We start from the raw sequence: 24,190 nt of genomic DNA, 5'->3' as shown, positions 1-24,190 counted from the left end.
TCTTCTCACTCCCACGCTATTTTGACGTGTGTGTATATATTACTTGGAGAATTAAACTTCATGTGTCTGATGACTTGAGTCCTCATAATAATCCTCAGAAAGTACCCGTGGATATCAACCCGTGGAAAAATACAGCTGAAGTGAATTTTGGAGATTCTCCTGTCGCCTTTGAAAGGATAAACACTGAATAAGGAATTTGTCGCTGGATGGATTTTTATTTTCTTGAACACTCTTCTGGTTTTCTAATATCAAGTGTTTCACCGCCACATCACGCGCTGTGAAACATCCTCCACGTGCCATTTTTCTGGATTTTACTGTGACACCTGTGACTTCGCAAGGTAAGCGCTCACCTTCTGCGTTCTGATCTAAATGTAAGCCCTTTTTTCCTTTTCTACAGTATAGGGAAGATAACAATATGAGAAAGAAGAGCAGAAACTGAACTGTGCCTTTTGTATTCAGTTATAATAAATGCATGTAGAGATTTAAACCAGTTTCTGCCAATATTGTGATTCTATTTTCATACTGGAACGCGTCTGGCAAAATAATGATCTAAAAACATGGTGTAATTTAACACATGAGCAGCGCAATGATTTTTTTGCACATATTTCACTAACTCCGACAGTGATTGATGCGCATTATTTGAGGATATTTAAAGATCATCTTAATTGAGAAATCAATAAGTCGCTCTTTTTCTATACATTATCTCTCTCTCTTTTTTAGGACGAGCATCGTTTAAGCTTCTGACCTTCTGTAAAATCATCTGTAACAAAGAACTATTATTTATCACCGTCACCAACACTAATAATATGTTCAAATGATGATTTCTGTCCTGACTTCGTCGCCTTTGTTATGCTGCGATTGAAGTGAACAGATTCTTCGTTTTAAATGATTCGATTTAAAGACCTCGTTACAGAGCCAATTAAGTCAGACTTCACGGTCTGCTGCGCGCTGGAGCTCACAGGGGCGTCTGGAGAACACAGCCATCCAAAATACCAACTTATATAGGTCGGACTATCTTCTGAACTCACCTACCATTCTTTTCGTTATTTCTTAGGTGTTTTGTTTTTTTCTTCTTCTCGTGCTGTAATGTGCGCTGTTCTGTCAGAGCGCATTTCTGAACATGACAGAACACTGAGCGCGCGCGCGTGGCGCTAGACAAATTATCCTGGTGACGCGGAGTGAATTACTGCCATTTCATAAGGAGAATTTGATGCGTGAAATTGTCCTAGAAAAAACGCTTATTTTTATATAGCTGGTACTCTTTATACTTTATATGAGACATTAGCCAGTCTTTTTTTGATAAAAGCAACTGTTATTTGTGCCATCACTTTGTTTATCCTAATTTCTACACATTTTCCGTGTGTATAGTGTGGTTTTTTTCGTTCAGTCTGAAAGCAGTGAGGTGTTTCTCCAGGACTGATGGCGTCTTCTGCACCTTCTTCCTCGGCTGGTGATATGGACCCAAACACGGCTAATTTACGACAACCTGCCACAAGTAGGTCTCTCTGGATAACGCGTTTTTCACTTGGCTTGTTTACTCCGTGGGGTGGCGATGTTCATCACTGCCCTGAAAAACACACCGCGCCGTGTGAGATGTCTATTAGCTGACAGCTTGAGAGACAAATAATAAATTATCTTTCGATAGATAGATAGATAGATAGATAGATAGATAGATAGATAGATAGATAGATAGATAGATAGATAGATAGATTGTAGTCATACCAAAAAAGCAATTTTAAATTGAATTGATATTACAACGAGGGGTACTCGTTGCTTATCGTTTTATTACAAAAAAAAGATTATTGTAATAAGATATTATAGTTTTAACTATATTTGATTTTAGATTTACATTCAAAAAGTAAATTCTTCAATTGCAGGGAGATCGACGTATATAGATGTAGTAATAATAATAATAAAAATAATTTTATTCATACCGTTATTTAATTTTTTTCTATTTTCCTAGTAGATAGTTTTAGTCTCAATTCTGCCGATTACAAATGAAAATAGCATGCAAATTGTATTCTTAATTCTACTCTCAAATAAGAGCATCCTGCTTCTGCCTAATTGCATTTAATTATGGTCCCGATCTTATAACAATAGCTCTGCATTTTGCCACGTTTTATGTGAGCTTGAAGAACAGCAATCAGCCATCGTCTGCTCTCAACAGACCCACCTTAATAGCGCAATTACAAAAATTACAGTCATCACGGTCCAATTCACATTTTCCTTTGTAAATATGCTGAAAATGCCCGAGTCAAGATTTAAAAAACATAAATACATAGGCTAAAAGAAACTGTGTAGATCTGATTTGATCAGTGTTTAAGAAAGATGCAAAATAAATAAAAATGTCATGCTAAACAAATAGTGCAATAATATGAAGATGTAGTACCAATATATTGTTTTTATGTTATATACATTTTGATATAAATTGTAAAAAGCAGTATGTGTTATGCTGTGCTGTTTTGTTGCGTGTGTGCGTGCGCGTGTTTTGCTATTATCTCCCTGCCAAGCTCTATCTCACGCTCACTGACCTGAGGGGCGCGCGCTGTCTCTGCCTCATCTGACAGCGCGCGCCTGGGGCAGATAGAGCTAGATCTGCCCTCAGACAAAACCCACCCCACAGATAAATTCATTTCAAACTATTGATGATAATAATAATAATTATATACACACTTGCACCAAATTGTTTGTATAAATTGTATTTGTCCTTGCTAAATAGTGTTGTTCATGCATATGCAAATGCTTAGTGATGTGAGTGTGTGTTCATTTTATTTCATTGTCATTGTATCAGCATCTAAACTTTATGGCTGCATCTGTCTGGTCACTAATGCTAGAGGTCATTCATGTATTTTTTCGAGTGGTGTATTTTCTCTCTCTAGGCTCACTGTGTGACGGCTGGCAAGTCAAACACAAGCGTTTCACTCAATTAATTTCCGAGACCTCATTTCATGCCCGCTTATTTTAAACCGCCTCTTTGCCGGATGTGTGCCACCATCTATTAGCGGCCTGCCTCTCTGATAGCCTGTATTGATCGCTTGATGAAAATCAAGCCCTTACAACCTGAAATAGACACATAGAAGAAGAAAAAAGCCACACATTCGGCAAAGACCCGAATCTGTTGCGCACATTCATTGTCTTCTGCGTCAATGCATGCTGACCCTTAATTTTGCGCTTTCTACAGCATCACCCGTAGCATTAAGAATAGAATAAACTCTGGGATGTTGAACAGCTCTGCAAACGTCTCGTTTTAGCCGGCGACGCGTGGTACGGGGTTGCGCACGGATGCACGAGGAAACTGGGCATGAAGATCTGTGGTAAGTTACAGTGCCAACATTATCTCAGTCTTGAGGTCAATCAAGGTGGCAAAGTGGAGGGCACCTTTATCCATGCTGTTGTTGCTCTGTTGACCCAGGTGTGAATACATATGCCCTAGATATGGAGCAAGAGACTGTCGTTGCGTGTTTCCATCACACTAAAGGTCAGCGAGCTGTTATTTACCCTGTAGGCGTGTGTGTGAACAGGGTCTTAGTCTTTTGTTCCCCCGTATCACCCCTTGTTCACTCTCATTATTATTTTCTGGACACAATAAATAAATAAATACATAAATAACTGACAAAAGAAGGAATAGAAACGAGCCCCGAGTTAGAGATTCATGCCAGGCACGATTATTGTAGTTTAGGCAAGAGAAGAGAAAAATAGCCCGTAGAGAGTGTGAATCATCAGTGTCTGGATGGAAATATTTTCTCACGGTCACTTAGATAGGTTTTCGTAACTGGATTTGAAACTCTATATATCAGGAGAAAAAAGGGGCTGCCTGTGTTGCTCTCTATTAGTTTCCTGGTGAGTCTCTCTCTCTCTCTCTCTCTCTCTCTCTCTCTCTCTCTCTCTCTCTCTCTCTCTCTCTCTCTCTCTCTCTCTCTCGACTTGTCTTTTTACGCCACACTTTACAGCCCTGTTGCCTCTTACAATTCTACGCTGCGAGCACGTAGACAGTGACGTTGCCATAGCAGAAATGCAAAGTGCCACAGACGTTGCCGCAACGCAATGTGTTTGCTGGGTGCACTTTGCCTATGTCAGTGACGCAAGATCGGCGGCGTTTGAGGGGCCCCTAATTGGCACGGGGCCCTGGGGCGGCCCCACCCAAGCACCCACGCTATCTCCGCTACAGCACATTGCTCTTTATAGCCTGCTAAAAGATGTGAAGAGGATTGGGTGTTTTTAGGAGGATGATGTCTGGGAGGATGTGGCCATTCTGACTCCTGCTGAACTTTAAATCGTTTTACTCTCTTGTGTATCTCAAGGCCAGATCCTCTCGATTTAATGTAGCCTTTTGTGCTTTTTGTTTAAAAAATGAACATGAAATGAGAATTATGCCCTGATTATTGCAAAACCACATGAATCTAATTAGTAATAGCCTATACATGCCAAAACCTAAGGGGGGAAAACTGAATGATCATTCTTTCATTAAAATTGTGGTTGTATAAACAATATATGGAATTTGCTCAGCTGCATATTCGGATGTCGTTTGAGCTCATAAGCGTACAAATAATTAGTCAAATTCGTATCTATCTATCTATCTATCTATCTATCTATCTATCTATCTATCTATCTATCTATCTATCTATCTATCTATATATATATATATATATATATATATATATATATATATATATATAGGCCTATATATATTTAAATTTGTTTCTATATGCATTCATTTATGTTTATTTTTTATTTAGTTTGATTAAACTTTATTTTAAGGTGTCTTTGTTACACTGTAATTATATATTTAAGTACTGAGTAATATTAATGAACTATATGCGCAACTATAGGTTTAGTTTAGGGTTAGTTGCATGTAATTCTGTATAATTTATTGTTATTACTGTAACTATGTGTAACAATGACACTGTAAAACAAGAGAGAGAGAGCTCATGCAGAAATTGATCTGAATAGACTCATCTTAACGATTTAAAGAAACGAAATTAATCTCTTATCCAGTGTGTAAACCACTGCTCAAATAAAATCATATTTTTAATGAGAAGATTCAGCGTATCAAACGTAAATAATTTGCTATTTTTATCTTAATCGCATGCGCAATAAACATGCTCGACGTGGTTGTGAAGACAAAAAAAATCCTTTGGCATGAGAAAAAGAGAGAGATTTGGTCTTTAGCATGAGAAAAAGAGAGAGATTTGGTCTTTAGCATGAGAGAAAACAGAAAAAATCAATTTGATAGCCGCAATGAAATCGTGTCGCCCATTGATGTTGAGCGCATCAAAGATTTACGGCATGGAATAGTCATTAGCTCTTATCAGAACCGAGCCTGAATGAGCGAGACGGGCTGCAGGGTGGCAGAGGGGAGTATTAACGCAGGCCTGCTTTCTCTGATAATATTGTGCGATAGTCCAGCTCAAAAATGAAAGAGATAAGGCAATCGGGCCCTCGTGACCGAAAGACGGATGGTCTATGGAAATATGCTGTTAAATATTGAAAAATATTCTTTATAATCTTACTAACCATCTGTGACCCATGTTTTACAATAGCATATGCAGACCTCCATAAATAAAATCAGTCGAAATAATAAAGAAAACAGGGTATTTTGTATTTTTTTGGGGGGGGGGGGGGTGCATCTTGGTGTTTGACTCTCTTAAGTAGGTATTTCTGCTCTGCCTAAACATGCCTGTTCGTGTTCATGCTAGATGTTCCAATAAAACATCCTCGATGGATCTATTGAATGTGCCTGTCGGTAGTTAATGACATGAGCATCTGGTCGGTCACGCGCAATCTATGAAGAATGAAATAGAGCCAACCTCAACCGGGTTTCAACAGGGTTTCATGATCCAAAAAAACAAAAACAAAACACACCCTACGCGTCCTCTGATGTCATGGCTACAGTAGCACCTCTGAACTGAACCTCAACCAATCCATAAATAGCGCTGTCGCACTAAAACCCCAGTCACTGGAATCATCCTTATGTATTACTATCTGCTCTTAAGCAACTGGTTAGAGATAGCCTACAACTTTTTTTCCCATAGCATCCATTATCAAGGCTGAGGATATGTTTTGCGATTCTCCCCCGTCTTGTAATGATGCAGGTTTCCTGCAGAAGAACAACAGTCTGGATGAGAAGAGTCGCATGGTGGGCGCCTTCAAGGAGAGCGCGAAGAACCAACGCGACAACAGCGAGCGCTTCACACGCGACGAGACGGACTTCTCCAACCTGTTCGCTCGAGGTGACCTCACATCCTTCTCATCTTCTCTTTCTTAATGCCACATTTGAACCTAACGCATTGTTGCTTCATCATAAAATCGAACAATTAGAAATTAAAAATAATTGAATGGTCGCATCGTATATATAAACTAAAATCATTATATATTCAGTACAGGTTAAACGTTTTGAAACATTAGTACTATTTTAATGGTTTTAAAAGAAGTCTATGATGATCATCAAGCCTCCATTTATTTGATCAAAAATACAGAAAAAAATGTAATATTGTGAAATATTATTACAATTTAAAATAATGGTTTTCTATTTTAATATAGCCTACTTATTTCTGTGATTCAAAGCTGAATATTCAGCATCATTACTCCAGTCTTCAGTGTCACATGATCCTTCAGAAATCATTCTAATATGATGATTTGAAACCAATACATTATCAATGTTGGAGACAGTTGTGCTGCTTAGTATATATATATATATATATATATATATATATATATATATATATATATATATATATATATATATTAGAACTTGTGATACTTTTTTTAGGATTCTTTGATGAATAAAAAGTTAAAAGAACAGCATTTATTTAAAATAGAAATATTTTGTAACAATATACACTACCGTTCAAAAGTTCGGGGTCAGTAATTTTTTTTATGAATACTTTTATTCAGCAAGGATATGTTGAATTGATTAAAAAAAATAGTAGATGTTTATATTGTTAGAAAATATTTGTATTTTGAATAAATGCTGTTCTTAAAAAAAATCACAGATTAAAAAAACAATTAAGCATCACAACTGTTTCCAACATTGATAATAACTATCAAATAGTATAAAATAAGCATACTATAATGATTTCTGAAGGATCATGTGACACTGAAGACTGGAGTAATGGCTGATGAAAATTCAGCTTTGCATCACAGAAATAAGTTATATTTTGAAGTATATTAAAATAGAAAACCATCATATTAAATTGTAATAATATTTCACAATATTACTATACTTTTCTGTATTTTTTTTAATATATTTTTTTATCAAATGCAGGCTTGATGAGCATAAGAGTCTTTCATTCCATGCGAGTACATGATTGACTAGTGACCTAGAATTGTTAGATAAAAAGATCCCAAATTTTCAGTGTGGGTTCAAAGTTTTCCCCTCCGCCGCTTCAACCCCATTAATATTTCAATTTTATAAATGAAAACACTTCTTATCTTTGCATGCTGCCTCTATTCTAGATCTACTGCCTGCTAAAAATGGCGAGGAACCCACAATCCAGTTTCTTCTTGAAGTGGTGGAGATCCTCACCAATTATGTTCGCAAGACCTTCGACAGATCCACCAAAGTGCTGGACTTCCATCACCCTCACCAGCTCCTGGAGGGAATGGAGGGCTTCAACCTGGAGCTGTCGGATCAACCGGAGTCGCTGGAGCAGATCCTGGTGGACTGCAGAGACACACTCAAGTATGGAGTGAGAACAGGTACAGGCTCAAATACACAACATCAGTCTATCCTGAAGGCTGGAGTAATGATGATGAAAATTCAGCTTTGCATCACAGGAATAAATTACATTTTACAATCATTTCAAATGTAAAACAATTATTTTAAATGTTAATAATATTTCACAATATTACCGTTTTTACTGTATTATTGGTCAAATAAATGTAGGTGAGCATAAGAGATGTATTTAAAAAAACATACACAAAATCCAACCCCAAACTCTTGAACAGAATGTGTGTAATTGATATGTAGAAAGTATTTTTGATCTGGTTGATTAATGTTATGATATTAAAGAGTATTTAATTGCACTTTTGTTCTTATAATTCCTGTAAAATCTCTTCTCAGGTCATCCTAGATTTTTCAACCAGCTTTCGTCTGGACTGGACATCATTGGTCTCGCTGGAGAATGGCTCACCTCTACTGCCAACACTAACATGTGAGTTATTCAAATCAGCCTGATCTCCTCTCTCCTCCTCTCCTCTCTTCTCATCTTCCCTCCTATCTCTTCTCCTCTTCTTTCCTCCTCTCCTCTCTTCTCATCTTCGCTCCTATCTCTTCTCCTCTTCTCTCCTCCTCTCCTCTCTTCTCATCTCCTCCTCTCCTCCTCTTCTGTTATCCTCTTCTCTCCTCTCCTCTCCTCCTCTCCTTCTCTCCTCCTCTCTTCTTCTCCTCTCCTCCTCTCCTCTCTTCTCCTCTCCTCCTCTCTTCTCCTCTTCTCCTCCTCTCCTCTCTTCTCCTCTCCTCCTCTCTTCTCTTCTCCTCTCCTCCTCTCTTCTCCTCTCCTCCTCTCTTCTCCTCTCCTCCTCTCCTCTCTTCTCCTCTCCTCCTCTCTTCTCCTCTTCTCCTCCTCTCTTCTCTTCTCCTCTCCTCCTCTCTTCTCTTCTCCTCTCCTCCTCTCTTCTCCTCTCCTCCTCTCTTCTCCTCTCCTCCTCTCTTCTCTTCTCCTCCTCTCTTCTCTTCTCCTCCTCTCCTCTCTTCTCTTCTCCTCTCCTCCTCTCTTCTCCTCTCCTCCTCTCTTCTCCTCTCCTCCTCTCCTCTCTTCTCTTCTCCTCTCCTCCTCTCTTCTCCTCTGCTCCTCTCTTCTCTTCTCTTCTCCTCCTCTCTTCTCTTCTCCTCCTCTTTTCTCTTCTTCTTCTCTCTTCTCTTCTCCTCTCTTCTCTCCTCCTCTCCTTCTCTTCCTCTCTTCTCCTCTCCTCCTCTTTTCTCTTCTTCTTCTCTCTTCTCTTCTCCTCTCTTCTCTCCTCCTCTCCTTCTCCTCCTCTCCTCTCTTCTCCTCTCATCCTCTCTTCTCCTCCTCTCTTCTCCTCCTGTCCTTCCTTCTCCTCTCCTCCTCTCCTCTCCTCCTCTCCTCCTCTCTCCTCCTCTCTTCCTCTCTCCTCCTCTTTCCTCCTCTCTTCTTCTCCTGTCCTTCCTTCTCCTCTCCTTTCCTCTCCTCCTCTCTTCTCCTCTCCTCTCCTCTCCTCTCCTCCTCTCCTCTCCTCTCCTCCTCTCTTCTCCTCCTGTCCTTCCTTCTCCTCTCCTTTCCTATCCTCTCCTCTCCTCTCCTCTCCTCCCCTCTCTTCCTCTCTCCTCCTCTCTTCTCCTCTCCTCTCCTCTCCTCCTCTCCTCTCCTCCTCTCTTCTCCTCCTGTCCTTCCTTCTCCTCTCCTTTCCTCTCCTCCTCTCTCCTCCTCTCTTCTCCTCCTGTCTTTCCTTCTCCTCTCCTCTCCTCTCCTCCTCTCTTCTCCTCCTGTCCTTCCTTCTCCTCTCCTTTCCTCTCCTCCTCTCTCCTCCTCTCTTCTCCTCCTGTCCTTCCTTCTCCTCTCATCTCCTCCTCTCCTCTCCTCTCCTCTCCTCTCCTCCCCTCTCTTCCTCTCTCCTCCTCTGTTCTCCTCTGTTCTCCTGTCCTCTCTCCTCCTCTCCTCTCATCTCTTCTCCTTGCTTCTCCTCTCTTCTCCTCCTCTCTCCTCCTCTGTTCTCCTTTTCTCTCCTCCTCTCTTCTCCTCTCTTCTCCTGTCCTCTCCTCTCCTGTCCTCTCTTCTTCTGTCCTCTCTTCTCCTGTCCTCTCTCCTCCTCTCCTCTCTTCTCCTCTTCTCTCCTCATCTCTTCTCTTGTCCTCTCCTCTCTTCTCCTCTCCTCCTCTCTCCTCCTCTGTTCTCCTTTTCTCTCCTCTCTTCTCCTCTCTTCTCCTGTCCTCTCTCCTCCTCTCCTCTCTTCTCCTCTCTTCTCCTGTCCTATCCTCTCTTCTCCTGTCCTCTCTCCTCCTCTCTTCTCCTCTTCTCTCCTCCTCTCTTCTCTTCTTCTCTCCTCTCTCCTCCTCTCCTCCTCTCTGCTCCTCTGTTCTCCTTTTCTCTCCTCTCTTCTCCTCTCTTCTCCTGTCCTCTCTCCTCCTCTCATCTCTTCTCCTCTCTTCTCTTCTCTTCTCTTCTCTTCTCTTCTCTTCTCTTCTCATATCCTCTCCTCTCCTCTCCTCTCTTCTCCTCCTCTCTTCTCCTCCTCTCTCCTCCTCTGTTGTCCTCTTCTCTCCTCCTCTCTTCTCCTGTTCTCTCTTCTTCTGTCCTCTCTTCTCCTGTCCTCTCTTCTCCTGTTCTCTCTTCTTCTGTCCTCTCTTCTCCTGTCCTCGCTTCTTCTGTCCTCTCTTCTCCTGTCCTCTCTTCTTCTGTCCTCCCTTCTCCTGTCCTCTACCCTCAGTGGGGTCATTTGGAAATAACGTGTTGTTTGTGATACATATGTAAGTGTTTCCGTTGCTCTGAGGTTATGTAAAGGGTTTGTTTGAACGCTATGGCTAGAGGCGCTGTCTTTGTCAACTGTGCATCGAGTGATGTCTCTGATTGCTGTAACCACCCAGTGCCCTCCAGGCGTGTGAGATTGCATATTGATCAGCACATAGAGTTACACATTTGGCCGCTGCGCTACATAATATAAAGAGCAAATTGACTTGAGCTGTTTTATTGGACATTTCTGTCTAATGAGTTGCTCATGCGAAGTGCAAAGGTGATTTGGAAAGAAACGATAGTATAGATTGCACTGACACATTCCTTTTTGTTTTACCTTTTTTGGTTGCAGAAAACACATAGGCATAGAGCGCTGGCTGCAGTGATGATTTATTTTTGTTGGTCAAGCTGGAAGTTAGCATCACACTGGTTCCCTCGACAAACTCTGTGACCAACAAAAGATTATGATTCCATCATGATAACCTTTACAAATTAACACTTCTTTTATGAATTTTGAAGCCTAAATACAATCTATAAACAAACTACACCGCAGCCACATGACTTCAACATAACCACCATTAAGCATCCAACAGCTCTTTCAGCACTTTTTTAAAAGCATTTTCCCTGTAGGTTTAAGTTAGAATAGTTTGCAAGAGCATGATTATAAATACAAAAATGCTGTGAAAGCGACTAGTGAGTTGATGAGTTTACCTGTTCGGCTGATGATGCTTAATGTCCCCGACAACCTCTATAGTCCCACTGAGACACTTGACAGCAACCTCCTTTTTCAAGACAAGTAAAACTTTAACAAATCACAAGTGGGTATTACTGATGTATTCTATGTCGTAGAATAAAACGTGAACATACCTTGAGCTTGTGTTCACCACCACAAACCGTATTTCAGACATTTAACAAAAAATCCCATTGACATTGGGACGATGGAAGCAGAAGTAGACACCCAAATTATTACCCGTGATAAAAAACAAGGATTTATGCAACTAAACTTAGAAATAGCCTTTATGACCACTTTATCAGGTGACAATGAGCCCTTTAACCCATTTATAAAGCTGAAGCTGATGGGTTTTTTTTTTTTACCATGAAGCTTATGACTGAGCCTGTGCAGCACTGAAGAGTCTTACAACACTAAAGCACAGAATGGACTTGTACCAAATCTATTTAACAGCTCATTGATTGTGTGTGACTGTGGGCTGGTAGGAAGTGTGTGCCAGCTGGGACCAGCCAGTCGGAGAGCGTGTGTGTCCCTGCGGGCTGAACAGTCTGGCCATCGCATTTCACTCCCAGAGGACATTTTGATCTCAGAGGACCGAGCACTTCATTACAGCTGTCTTTCTTAATATAAACAGAGAGCTTCTTATAATAGAAGTCACTTACGATGAGAAAGGCCTTGTTAAATAGCCATAACTATGAACAATGGGTTTTTGCAATAGGGAATTACTTTGATTAATATCCTCTTAAGCTAATTCATGCCACATACGAAGAGGAAGAGAGCCAAAGAGAGAAAAGAGCAGAGCTGAAAACATTAAAGAATTTATAGGGTCTGTTTCAATAAAGTGAGCTGCCTATAGGCAGTATTTTAGGGCATCATAGATGCTCTTCTGACATGAAATCTGTTTATGTTGCCATATATATCCCATTTTAGACTAAATCTAAAGCAGCAGAACATGTGGAGTCTCAGAGTTGGAAACATAATGGAAGTAGCCTAAACAAAAGAAATAATTTTACTGGAACAATAAAACCAATTTGAATTCTAAATTGTGAAAATTATTCATTTCTATGCACTTGTTTATATATGGTATGACAACAAAATGTTTGTACATCAAGCAAACTGATTAACTTTACATATTTTTTAACGGAAGAGCGGATTTGACCATTTGTAACTTACAGCATCAAAATAACAGACATTATTTTATATACAACATAATAGAACCTTAACATTTTCTCATCGTACAATAAATGCATAAAATAACACTTTATTTTAGCATTTACCCTTCCAATTCCGGCCCTGTGCAATGGGAAATGAAAATGCTGTTTTCCATATTTGATGAGCTATTGTTCTTTCAACATGAAATTAGTTTAACATGATGCAACCGTGTTTAAATGAGAAACCTGATACAATTATTTAAATAAAGTGAACGGCATCAATAAATAATTTTTTGAGTGTATTTTACCTGACCAAGTCCTATCTATGCTGCTTGATATTGCGAACTGGCATTTGATATATCATATTATCATAATCATAAACACTGCTTTGTAGTGCAAATAGTTTCACTGTTAACTGCACTTTGTTATTCTTATAGTTATTTGTGGCTCGTGAATCGTATGTCTATGAATAAGGTGCCAAATAAGGTGGATAGACTTGCTTCACATTTTTTATCTTTATTATAGATCAATGTTGCCACCATGTTTCAGTTTGACATGCCCCTTATGACATCACAACTTGGCAACTGGTAGAATTCCGAGTTTCCCACTTGTAAATATGACATTGCTCAGTCATTTATTTGCTTAGAACTCGGAATTCCAATATTTCCAACTCCACTTGAAGGGCACATATGAAAAGCCATTCCCAGAGAGATAGCTCAGTGAAAAAAACATTTAATATGGCTGACAAAGCAACATCTTTACCCAATTTTGCACAATATGTGTGTTTACAATTTAGCTCTTTTTTAATGCTTTTCATGAATAGCACTATTCGTACATTCATATGAACACAATCCTAATATGAACACCATATCTGAATTCATTGTTCACATTTTTTTCTTATGCAGTACCAAGAGACACCAAGGCAGCTCACTATGTAGTGTTTTCTTTGTGACATTTGCTTTATGCTATTTTTAACAGTATAAATAAAAACATTCACAAGTGCTGCTGACATTTGAGAAGTCAAGAGGTGATCGATGGTGTTGGGTGGTTTCCTGTATTAAACCTTGAATTTTGCCCTTTCTTCATATCTTATTCCTGTAAAGCACGGATATGATGTTAAAAAGCTCTATATTTGTATTAGATGGAGTCATGACAGTGCTTTTACATGACGTACTAATGGCAGAGGTGTGTTTGTTCACTAGATGAGAGTGTGGGAGTCTCTCTGTTGATTAGTTCTTCACTCTTACGCTGAAGCTTTTTCAGTTTATCTCGGGATAAACATTTCTCCTTCTCTCCCACATTATGCCGTCTTGTAGCTCGAGGGATAAAGCTGTTGTGTTCGCCTCCCACTGCTCTCTGCCCCATTTTGAAGGATTTCACCTGCAATGTTTTAGAATGTTTCATTTCTGCACTGCTGAGATTGTCGCTTCAGATGCTGCCACAAACACACACACACACACACACACACACACACACACACACACACACACACACACACACACACACACACACACACACACACACACAAAGGGCTTTGTGAGAAGAGAGTGGGGAGTGTTCTGTGAATGGACAGGCTGCAAATGCTGCTTATTCTGTCATTATTCACCGTGACTAATTTAGACCCATTATTTCTCATCAGCGGTGACACACACTGACCGGCAGCTAATGGACTGCCACACACACACACACACACACACAGAATCCACAGTATCCATACACCCTCAAAATAGCTTCACATGAAAGACAAAAAAAGAGGTTTTTACATTCAATTTGAGTGGTGTTTTGGCTGTTTCTTGGGATTTCAACGAGCTTGTGTTGTTTTTAGGGTGTCGCTAAAAGCCCTTTTGTCTCTATGATAAATTATTTTCAGTGGTTAATGCCGATATTGATATCTAGAGACCAATGTAGGCCAATATAATGCAGATATATTCATCAGTGCATAATACAGCAAATGAGATGCTGTATTAAGAATTAAAACACTTGCAAGAGCATAAAAATCACTTTTCAATTAAATGTAGCTATTATCCATTAGTAAAATAATCACTGTCAACACAAAAATTATGGATCATCTCTTGTTCTTTTGATCAGCATATTGTGCTTATAGTGAGCATGTGATTATGACTTTATGTTATGCAAATGTATATGACACAATTTAATAATGCTAGTGCAATGGTAAAAGGTCCCGATATACATTGTGCCACCACAATATTCAGACAGGTATTAAATTTCCGGTTGGTTTCTCCTCCTTTGTACATGAAAATGCAATTTGTCAAATCCAACACGTGTAAGATCTGCGGAAAAATACATTGTTCTATTTATATGACATTCTGACAGCCGGAATCATGTTTTAGCCGCATGTTATTGATGATTCTCGTTTATTTTTACCGTCTTAAATCTTTGTTCCATTTGTGACGGAGCTGAACAATGAGTCTGCCGGGGGCTGTTCCCTGTCCTACTTCTGTTCATCACACTTTCGTCCCTCTCTTCTCTGAATGAGATGGATTTGTGCGGGAGTGTGTTCTTATCAGGCGCGCACAGCCGTCCGCTCATTTGTGCGCGGTCTGTCCCCCGTCAGACTGAAGTTACTCCTGCATTTAGACGGACTGATAGCCATCAGAATACTGACTCCCTTCATTAAAACACCCTGAAATGAGCCCTTATCTAGTCTATCACAGCCGTCTTTTAATTAGCGATATTCAAAGCAGCCGAGAGGGACAGCATGTTCCTCTGTTGGAACAGTGTGTAATGTGTGCAGGGACTGTGAATCTCTGTAGTAGCGGTTGCCTGATTTTGACGATTTGGAGAAGCAGACAGTATCTATGAACGTCATAAATATGAATCTCAAACGAACCCCATAACCAAATCAAATTTCATCAAAAAAATTAAAAGAAAAACACCACACAGTAAGCTTGTTTCAGTTAACTCTCGCAATTCTTACTTTTTTGTCTCGCTATTGTGAGTTTTTGTCTCGCAATTCTGATTTTATAAATCGCAATTGTGAGTCAAATCATGCAATTTTGAGCAAAAAAAAGTCAGAATTGGGGAATAAAAATTCACAATTACCCTTTTATATTGTTTATTCTGTGGCGGAAACAAGCTTCCATATTTAATGTGTCGCCATTCTTGGAAAGCCAATCAGAATCGAGTTCCAAATCTAACTCACCAATTAAAAATCACTAATTAAAATAATGTGAATGTGATTTGTTTTATTATTGATAATTTCTTTACACTGTGATTTGGTTGTTAAACTAAACAAAAATATTTTTCTACTTGTGACTAAATATACTAAATATGAATGTCATGAATAAGAATCTCAAACGAAGCTCATATTGACCAGATTTCATTTGGTGTTTGTGTGTTCAGGTTCACATACGAGATCGCGCCCGTGTTTGTTCTGATGGAGCAGCTGACCCTAAAGAAGATGAGAGAGATGATTGGCTGGCCGAACGGGGATGGCGATGGACTCTTCTCACCAGGTAAATAATCAATCGAAATAATCCATTACAAACAAAAAAATAATAATATTACAATTACAAACGTATGATGTTCACCCAAAAACATATAATAGAACAATTACCATCGAATATGCATAAAAATAGGTTATGTTGACAGACATTATGATGTATTTTCATGTTGGCTTACTTCCTTTGACACATTTAATTTATCGCAGCTGTGAGTGGTGCTGAAATACAATGAATGCTCATCTGTTCACAGGTGGTGCCATATCAAACATGTACAGTGTGATGGTTGCACGGTATAAGTATTTCCCAGAAGTCAAAACCAAAGGCATGTCAGCAGCACCACGACTCGTGCTCTTCACATCTGAACATGTAAGAACACACGGCAGTTAAACAGAGGATTTGTCTCCCTCTGGGGGTCATATGTTTATTTTTGTAGCGTAAGTGTGAATGATTACATTCATTGTATTCTATCTATAGTATTTTGGCCATTTTGGTTGACTGGCAACACTTAATTATTTTTTTGCAGAGTCATTACTCAATCAAAAAGGCTGGAGCTGTACTGGGATTTGGCAAAGAAAACGTCATTCTCCTGAAGACAGATGAGAGGTATCATGACAGTCAGTTCTATAAGAATAAAAAGCTCAAAACTATGATATATATAAGCACTTGGTTACTTTCTTTCAAAGCTCATGTTTTATTTGCGTTTATAGTCCCTCCCACTTTTACCTAATTGGCTGTCTTGTTTAGGGGGCGTGTCATACCTGCTGACTTAGAGGCCAAGATCATTGATGCTAAACAGAAGGTGTGTAAATGCACAGACTACACTGCTCTGTTCTGTGCTCTTGAGACAAGTGAGTGAGAGTATTTAACCTCTGTGCCTGGAGAGTTCAGTGGATCAATACCGGGGCAGGTATCCTCAAGCTGATGGATGATCTGACCTTTATGTGCTTCTGTTAATGAAGTGGCACTCTGCAGTTAGGGCATTCTCTTTAGGCCATGCACTATCAACAGTGAATGTGATTTTAAATGTGTATTTTAGGGTTATGTGCCACTGTTTGTGAATGCGACGGGTGGTACCACAGTATATGGAGCATTCGATCCCATCAATGACATTGCCGACATCTGCGAGAAGTACGACCTGTGGTTGCACGTGGATGTAAGTTTGAGTCAAATGCATGCATTTTCAATCAGTGCTTTCAGGATTAGATGAAATGGTAACTAAATACATGAATATAGTGTATGGATCACCGAGTAAATGAATGAATAAATCTCCAGGGCGCATGGGGCGGAGGACTGTTGATGTCCAGGAAACACCGTCACAAGCTAAGCGGCATTGAGAGGTATGTAAAAACCATAGGCGATGAGGTGCTAAAATGACTGTATATCACAGGTAAGGTGCAGTGTGAGCTGAAACCACACTTGTTTGTTTGTTTCAGGGCAAACTCTGTCACATGGAACCCTCATAAGATGATGGGTGTACCGTTGCAATGTTCAGCCATCCTGGTTAGAGACAAGGTGAGACTTGGACATAAACAGACATATACACAATAGTTCAAACGTTTTTTTCCCCCCCCCGAATGAAATTAAGGGCTGAATAAAATTGACCAAAAGATTTCAATTCAAATGCTTTTCTTTTGAACTTTCTTTTCATCAAAAAATCCAGAATTTTTTTTATATGAAGCAGCACAGCTGTTTTCAACATAGATAACATTCAGAAATGTTTTATGTGCAGCAAATCATCATATTAGTATGATTTCTGAAGGATCATGTGACACTGAGGTAATGATGATGAAAATTTAGCTTTGATCACAGGAATAAATTACAGTTACATAATATTATTCACATAGAAAACAGTTATTTTTAAATTTTAATAATATATATTTTTAATAATAACTACTGTTATACTATATAACTACTGTTACTACTGTAATAATATAACTACTGTTTTTACAGTGTTTTTGATCAAATAAGCTGAAGAGACTTCATTCAAAAGCATTAAACAATCTTACCACCTCCAAACCTCTGAACAGTAGGGAACATGTAGAAGAAGGGCCTAAAATTTACTTTTTTCTGCACCTGCTAATGGCCGGTGACTTAAGAAAATGTACCGACCATAAATATTTTTTACCGGCCATGAAACTGTTTTTTGTAAAAACATGCAGTTATGACACCAAGTGAAAATTCACAATTCTCTATTGCAATTTCGATACCACAGCTAAAACTACTGGCTTAACTAATATAAATTTAAACCATTATTAAAGACAAGTAAACAGTCAGTAAAAAAATCAAGCAAAAGGACAAATAAATACAATATAACAAAGATACAAATGAAATAAACAGAGCTCTTCAGGCCTGACATTAGTTTTCAGGTCCAGAAATGTACTAAAAGTATTCAAATGTAAAACAACATTGCATAGTCTTCACTGTATAAATTAAACATCCGTATGAATTAATTCACATTAAAGTTACAAAAGCTATTTAGTCAAGAGCGGTGAGTGAATTTTTCTTTGTCCTTTGTTGTTTGATTAACATTAAAAACACAGACAGCCGCAGGAATATTAGGCTGCTGTCACTTTAAGAGCGAATGAACGGATCTAATATACCGATACTAAAACATATGCGTTTACTGTCTCAACTGTTTACGTTCACTTAAGACATAACAGACTATGTTGACCAGGATACATGCACATTTTGGTTACACTTTATTTTAAGGTGTCATTGTTACAGTGTAATTATATAATTAAGTACAGAGTAATATTAAGCAACTACATGTACTTACTATAGGGTTAGGGTAGGATTAGGATTTGGTTTAGGGTTAGTTGCATGTAATTATGCATAATTTACTATTATTACTATGGTAATTACATGTAACATGTGTAACAAGGACACTGTAAAATAAAATGTTACCCAAATTTTTACATAATCGTGTGTGAATTTGTCAGTGCCAGAAGACCAGAAAGAGAGCTTAGTTTCGTGTTTGTGCGCTGTCAGAGACGCGGCTTTCTGTGCGTGGCCTTCAGATGTGTTCGCATACACACTTTCCACACAGCGTGCGAGTAACGAAATGAGATCCCTTTCGCGTCTTCTTGTGCTTGAATATTTGAATTGTCAAGGCTTAAACTTGTCAAACCCATCAACTGTCCCGAGCGTCGTTTACGTTTTAATTTTAGGCTCTCTGTACAACTCTAAACAAAAACCTTGGCTATGCAGTTACACACCTAACTCTTGTGGATATCTCCATCTGCTAAATGAATACATGTAGATCAAGTCAACTCAAATACATGTGAAGTTTAGTAACAGCTACTGACCACATTTGAGAGGGAATACGCTGTGCTTCTGTTTCAGGGCATTCTGCAGGGCTGCAACTCCATGTGTGCTGGATACCTCTTCCAACCAGACAAACAGTACGACGTGAACTACGACACCGGCGACAAGGCCATCCAGTGTGGCAGACATGTAGACATCTTCAAATTCTGGCTCATGTGGAAGGCCAAGGTGGGTCACAGCATGCAGCCGCTATTATGTCAAGTCAAGTCAAATTTATTTGTATAGCGATTTTCACAATATGTTTTGAAACAGCTTTACAGAAAATCATGTTTTATAATATCTTCATGTCTCAGCCAGAGCTGAGTATAGATTACATTTCTCGACGAAACAAGCAATCAAGCAGTTGAGATTTGCTATATATTGTATATCAGCGCACGCGGATAAAGTTGAACACTTATATATCCAACTTTATGTAAAGAGCCGGGCAATAGTATAGTTGTATTTTGTGACTAAATAAAATATCAGGCAGTTGAGATTTGCTGCTGTATGTAGTTGCTTTACATGAGTGTACTGTATGTATGTGAATAAAGTCGTATATATGTAACTTTGTATAGAGCTATGCGATTATACAGTTACATTTTAAGATGATGTAAACATTCAAAGAGTTGGGATTTGCTATATAGTATAATTGCTGTACCTTTTTCGCATACTGTGTATATGTGAAAAAAATAGATATAATATATATCCCACTTTATATATAGAGAGGAACATTTTTGCGACAACACAAACTGAGATTTGCAATATAATATATTTTGCTTTACATGAGAATCAATTTTATTACTATAGGTTTACAGTTAGGGTTTGGTTTAGGGTTAGTTGTAATTATGCATAATTTACGGTTATTGCAATAGTAAGTACATGTAGTAACATGTAGCTACGTAACCTTAAAATAAAGTGTTACCTCAACTTTTAATATAAAGACAATTATGTTGCTATAGCATTAAGCATATTAAGCATTTTGTTGAGAAAAACATTTTTATTGTGCCTGGTGAATTTGATCCGTGCAGGGCACAATTGGGTTTGAGCAGCACATTGACAGATGCCTGGAGCTTTCCGAATATCTCTACAATAAAATCAAGAACCGTGAGGGATATGAAATGGTGTTTGAGGGCCAGGTTTGTATCTGGAACACACATATTTATAGATTGAAAGAACTGCTTACCTAACACTAAATGTAATGGTTTTTGTAATTGCTTTTATTTTGCTCTCTACAGCCCCAGCACACAAACGTTTGCTTCTGGTATATTCCACCAAGCTTGCGTGGCATGCCTCATGGAGACGAACGAAGGGAGAAGCTACACAGGGTACTTCATCATCTCATTTAACTACCAAAACAAGAGTAACAAAAGTAACTGGTGTCATAATTACTCTGTTTCCCCTGCAGGTGGCGCCTAAGATCAAGGCATTGATGATGGAGTGCGGCACAACCATGGTAGGATACCAACCACAGGGAGACAAAGTCAACTTCTTTCGAATGGTGGTCTCCAATCACGCCGTCACAATGTCAGACATCGATTTCCTGATCGACGAGATCGAGAGGCTGGGTCATGACCTGTAAGAGCAGAGAACTGCAGCTCTGTGTCTAAAGCATCTCTTTCATCCACTCGACGGGACAGTCGTGCGGTCTACACGTTTAATGGCTATGTTTCGACGTCGTGTTGTTCTGTCCTTCTCAATGTCTGTAGATCTTTCACTTGCAGATTGCATAGCCTGTATAGTATGGAGGCTTGATTCTGCCTTGGAATAAAAATAAACTCTTTATCTCTCAATTCTGATTTTTTTGTGCGCAGTTGTTAGTTTATATTCAGAATCCGGACTTTATAACTCACAACAGTTATATTCTGAGAAAAAAAAATCAGAATTGAGAGTTATTTTAAAAATTTGGAATTGTGATGAATAAAGTTGCAATTGCGAGAAAAACATCATAATTTTAAGAAAAAAAGTGTTTTATAATTGCGAGTTTATATCACAATTCTGACTTTATTTCTCGCAATTTCGTGTTTATAACACGCAATTCTAAATTGTTTTGCAGAATTTTGAGATATAAACTCGAAATCACAAATAACACTTGTAATTGGGAGAAAGAAACGTGCAGAGTGTTTCCTGCAATTCCACATTTTTATATCTCACAATTTGAGAGAAAAAAAAAGAGTTAGAATTGAGAGTTATAAAATGTGGAATCGCAAAAAATAAAGTCCGAATTGTGAGATATAAACTTGCAAGTACAAATAAAACAATTTTACCTGGGAAAAAATTAATCTGAATTGTAAGATAAACTCACATTTTTTTTTTTTAGCAATTACCTTTATTGTTTTAATCCGTGGCGGAAGAAAGATTTTCCCTAATATAACTACACGGTCACCTTACAGCACAGTTTAAATCCACTGGGATCATGTGTAACAGCCGGTGCATTGGTTTGTAAATACAAGATAAAGACGAGCAAAGGCGCACCATCCTTTTAATGAAGCTCGAAGCCCTTTCTGTGTAGTAGTGGGGTCTGTGTGTGAACCAGTGGTTGATCTGTATTTTAGTGTTGTGTTTCTAGAACTTAACTTGTTAGGTCCTGTAAAGTGGTTAATCAACACCTTTGTGAGGTGAAACATAGTATTCAAGAATTTTCCGTTTGAAATGCTATAAAAAATAGATAAACAAAGACCATTATTTATATTGTGAGCCGAGCAGTGTTTAAAGGTTCAGTATTTATCCCATTTGTAATGGTTCTTCATTTGTACTTTAAGACAAGATATATATATATATATATATATATATATATATATATATATATATATATATATATATATATATATATATATATATATATAATCAATTAAGTTTAGGCTAATGTTTAATAGTAGTGTACTTGTGAGCCAAAGACAGAACTAGTGCCATACATTTTACAATATACTCGATATTCTTTGAAATAAGCAAGCATATAAATTATAGTATGAATCTATAGACATTTATATACAGTAAATATGAATATATTGTATATGTTAATTGTTGTTCAGGCCCTTAACTCTGTGCAATCAGTGTGTTAGTGTTATAATGTTATTGTGTGTATCTTTGACTGAATGTTACAAGCAATCCTATCAATTATCTGACAGTTAGTAACCAGATGTTTAATGCTGATTATTGATATTCAACTCAGGCGATTATAGCATCATATAAATATACATATAAAGAGAAAAAGCCACAAAAGAAAACAATAAAGCAAAAAGCACAAACTTAGAGGGAAGGATGGAAATGATGTCCTCAGGATGCTGGAAGATTGTGTTAATACTATAAATATTTATTAAAGGTTTATTGATATTTCACTGCTGTATTAAGATTCAGCTGTTGTCTTTGGAACATGTGAAAGATGTCTTTATTTAATGTTCAATGTTTTTGACAAATGCACAATAATCTTTTTCCTCTACTGCAGTAAATTGTTGACTGTAAATGTTGAATGTGAGGAGGGCGATCTGGTCTCCTCAGTAAGGCTGGCACTTTAAAATGCAATCACTATATGTAAACTGTAATTAACACAATAAAAGCTATTAAACTATACGAATGTTCTGTTAGTCGTCTTTTTGAAATGTAAAATCGGACACTTTTATTTTAAAGCTTATACACTTCACACTTGAGATTGTTTGTGTTTCCTTTTATTTAATTCTTATTTTAATGTGATGGATTACCTTACTAACTACAATTTGGAATTTGGAATCAGTAACCGATTATAATCTACCCAGCACTGCTGGAATATTACCATATTCATATGCCAAGTTACATATGAATAATCAGACTATGAGATCAGAGAGCAGAGGAGCCAAATTAAGTATAAATGATGCAAAGATTAGAGAAAAGTTCAGTTGTAAAAGATTTGCAAAAGCATGACTCTATAAAAGATCACTTATCATATTTTCCATTTATTGGCCTATAGGTTCTTCTAATCTACTATAATGTATCAGCCACAGGAAGGCAGTGTCACAAAGAATTGAAGTAACTGAAAACATGTTGTACACATTTGACTTCCTCTAGAGGGCGCTGAACCCCACACTAACATTAAAGGGATAGTTCACCCAAAAATGACAATTCTGTCATCATTTACCAACCCTCAAGTTGTTCCAAACCTGAGTTTCTTTCTTCTGCTGATCACAAAAGAAAATATTTTGAAGAATGTCGGTTATTAAAATTAATACCCAATTAAAATTGGGTGAACTATCCCTTTAACACAACATAGTTTAAGAAGACTACAAAATTTTGTAAGTGGTAAAATGTGAGAAAGTTATCTTTCTACTGGACAATCATTGACACATGAATGATACTAAAAATCTTATTATAACAGGTATTTAATTTAATGTATGAGATAAGTTACAAAAAGCATAATTATTATTTAGTACACGCACATTGGTATTTATAATTATTTCAAAAAATCTCTATTTGAAGCTGAAACTTATCTGCTAAATTAGCTATTTAATTTTATGTGAACACTATTTTATTTTAGAATCTGAATGTTATTGAGAGGACAATGTCTTCGTCAAAACCACCAAAATACCAGACGAGCGATAATCCTCCTAACAGCAATTTCTGTTGTGTGCCTAAATGCATGGCGTCCGGGAAGTTCAACTCCACCGTTAGTTTCCACCAGAGCCATATCCACAAGTTTCCTACTTGCCTTACAGACCTGAGAAATATATATTATCTACAGTACGCTTGAAATGTCTTAAACGGAACAATTCAAAACGAAAGAAAACTATGCAATCCGTATGTGCATTTTTCTCCGACGCGTTCACTACTGAGTTGATCGCGAGTCAGCGTCGACACAGAAAGCACTTGTTTATTAATAAATAGCATAATTAAAATGTATCTTTGCTATATTTTACATATTCATAATCATTACTTATTTATGTGTTTTATTGGCAGCGCCACCCTTACATGTTACATGAACACGTCTGCATCAGCACCGAAAACATGGAGATATGTCACCGATGTTAAGGCCAAGGGTTATTTACCACACTCCGGAGGAGCAGACACCAGAGGACACCAAGAGGCAGACAACCAAAGGGAATTTAAAAGGTAAGTTTTTATTTAGTAAAAGAAAGGATAAAAGCAGGGGCAGGGACGTACGTGGCT

The 24,190-nt window shown here is 38.0% G+C and overlaps 1 protein-coding gene across 2 annotated transcripts; it reads left to right on the top strand.

Annotated features, from left to right (window-relative positions):
* The first annotated feature begins 34 nt into the window (after positions 1-34).
* Positions 35-22,633, top strand: gad1b (glutamate decarboxylase 1b). 2 transcript variants are annotated; one of them, XM_077199789.1, is made up of 17 exons: positions 35-338; positions 1,369-1,495; positions 3,252-3,314; positions 6,093-6,230; positions 7,456-7,698; positions 8,063-8,153; positions 15,654-15,766; positions 16,005-16,120; positions 16,278-16,357; positions 16,499-16,553; positions 16,791-16,907; positions 17,027-17,091; positions 17,188-17,266; positions 19,097-19,246; positions 20,086-20,193; positions 20,293-20,382; positions 20,463-22,633. In XM_077199789.1, exons 2-17 carry the CDS (start codon positions 1,420-1,422, stop codon positions 20,634-20,636), a joined length of 1,758 nt encoding a protein of 585 aa, XP_077055904.1. In that variant the 5' UTR covers positions 35-338; positions 1,369-1,419; the 3' UTR covers positions 20,637-22,633. The 2 variants fall into 2 exon arrangements, with proteins under 2 accessions (XP_077055904.1, XP_077055906.1); XM_077199791.1 differs by lacking the exons at positions 35-338; positions 3,252-3,314 and having other exon boundaries at positions 1,354-1,495.
* Positions 22,634-24,190: the final 1,557 nt, after the last annotated feature.

The sequence above is a fragment of the Siphateles boraxobius genome, unplaced genomic scaffold (assembly GCF_051911475.1).
Source record: "Siphateles boraxobius isolate OS27281-9 unplaced genomic scaffold, OSU_SipBor_1 41, whole genome shotgun sequence".
In the NCBI taxonomy this organism is placed as follows: domain Eukaryota; kingdom Metazoa; phylum Chordata; class Actinopteri; order Cypriniformes; family Leuciscidae; genus Siphateles; species Siphateles boraxobius.
This window is presented reverse-complemented; position numbering and strand designations above follow the sequence as displayed.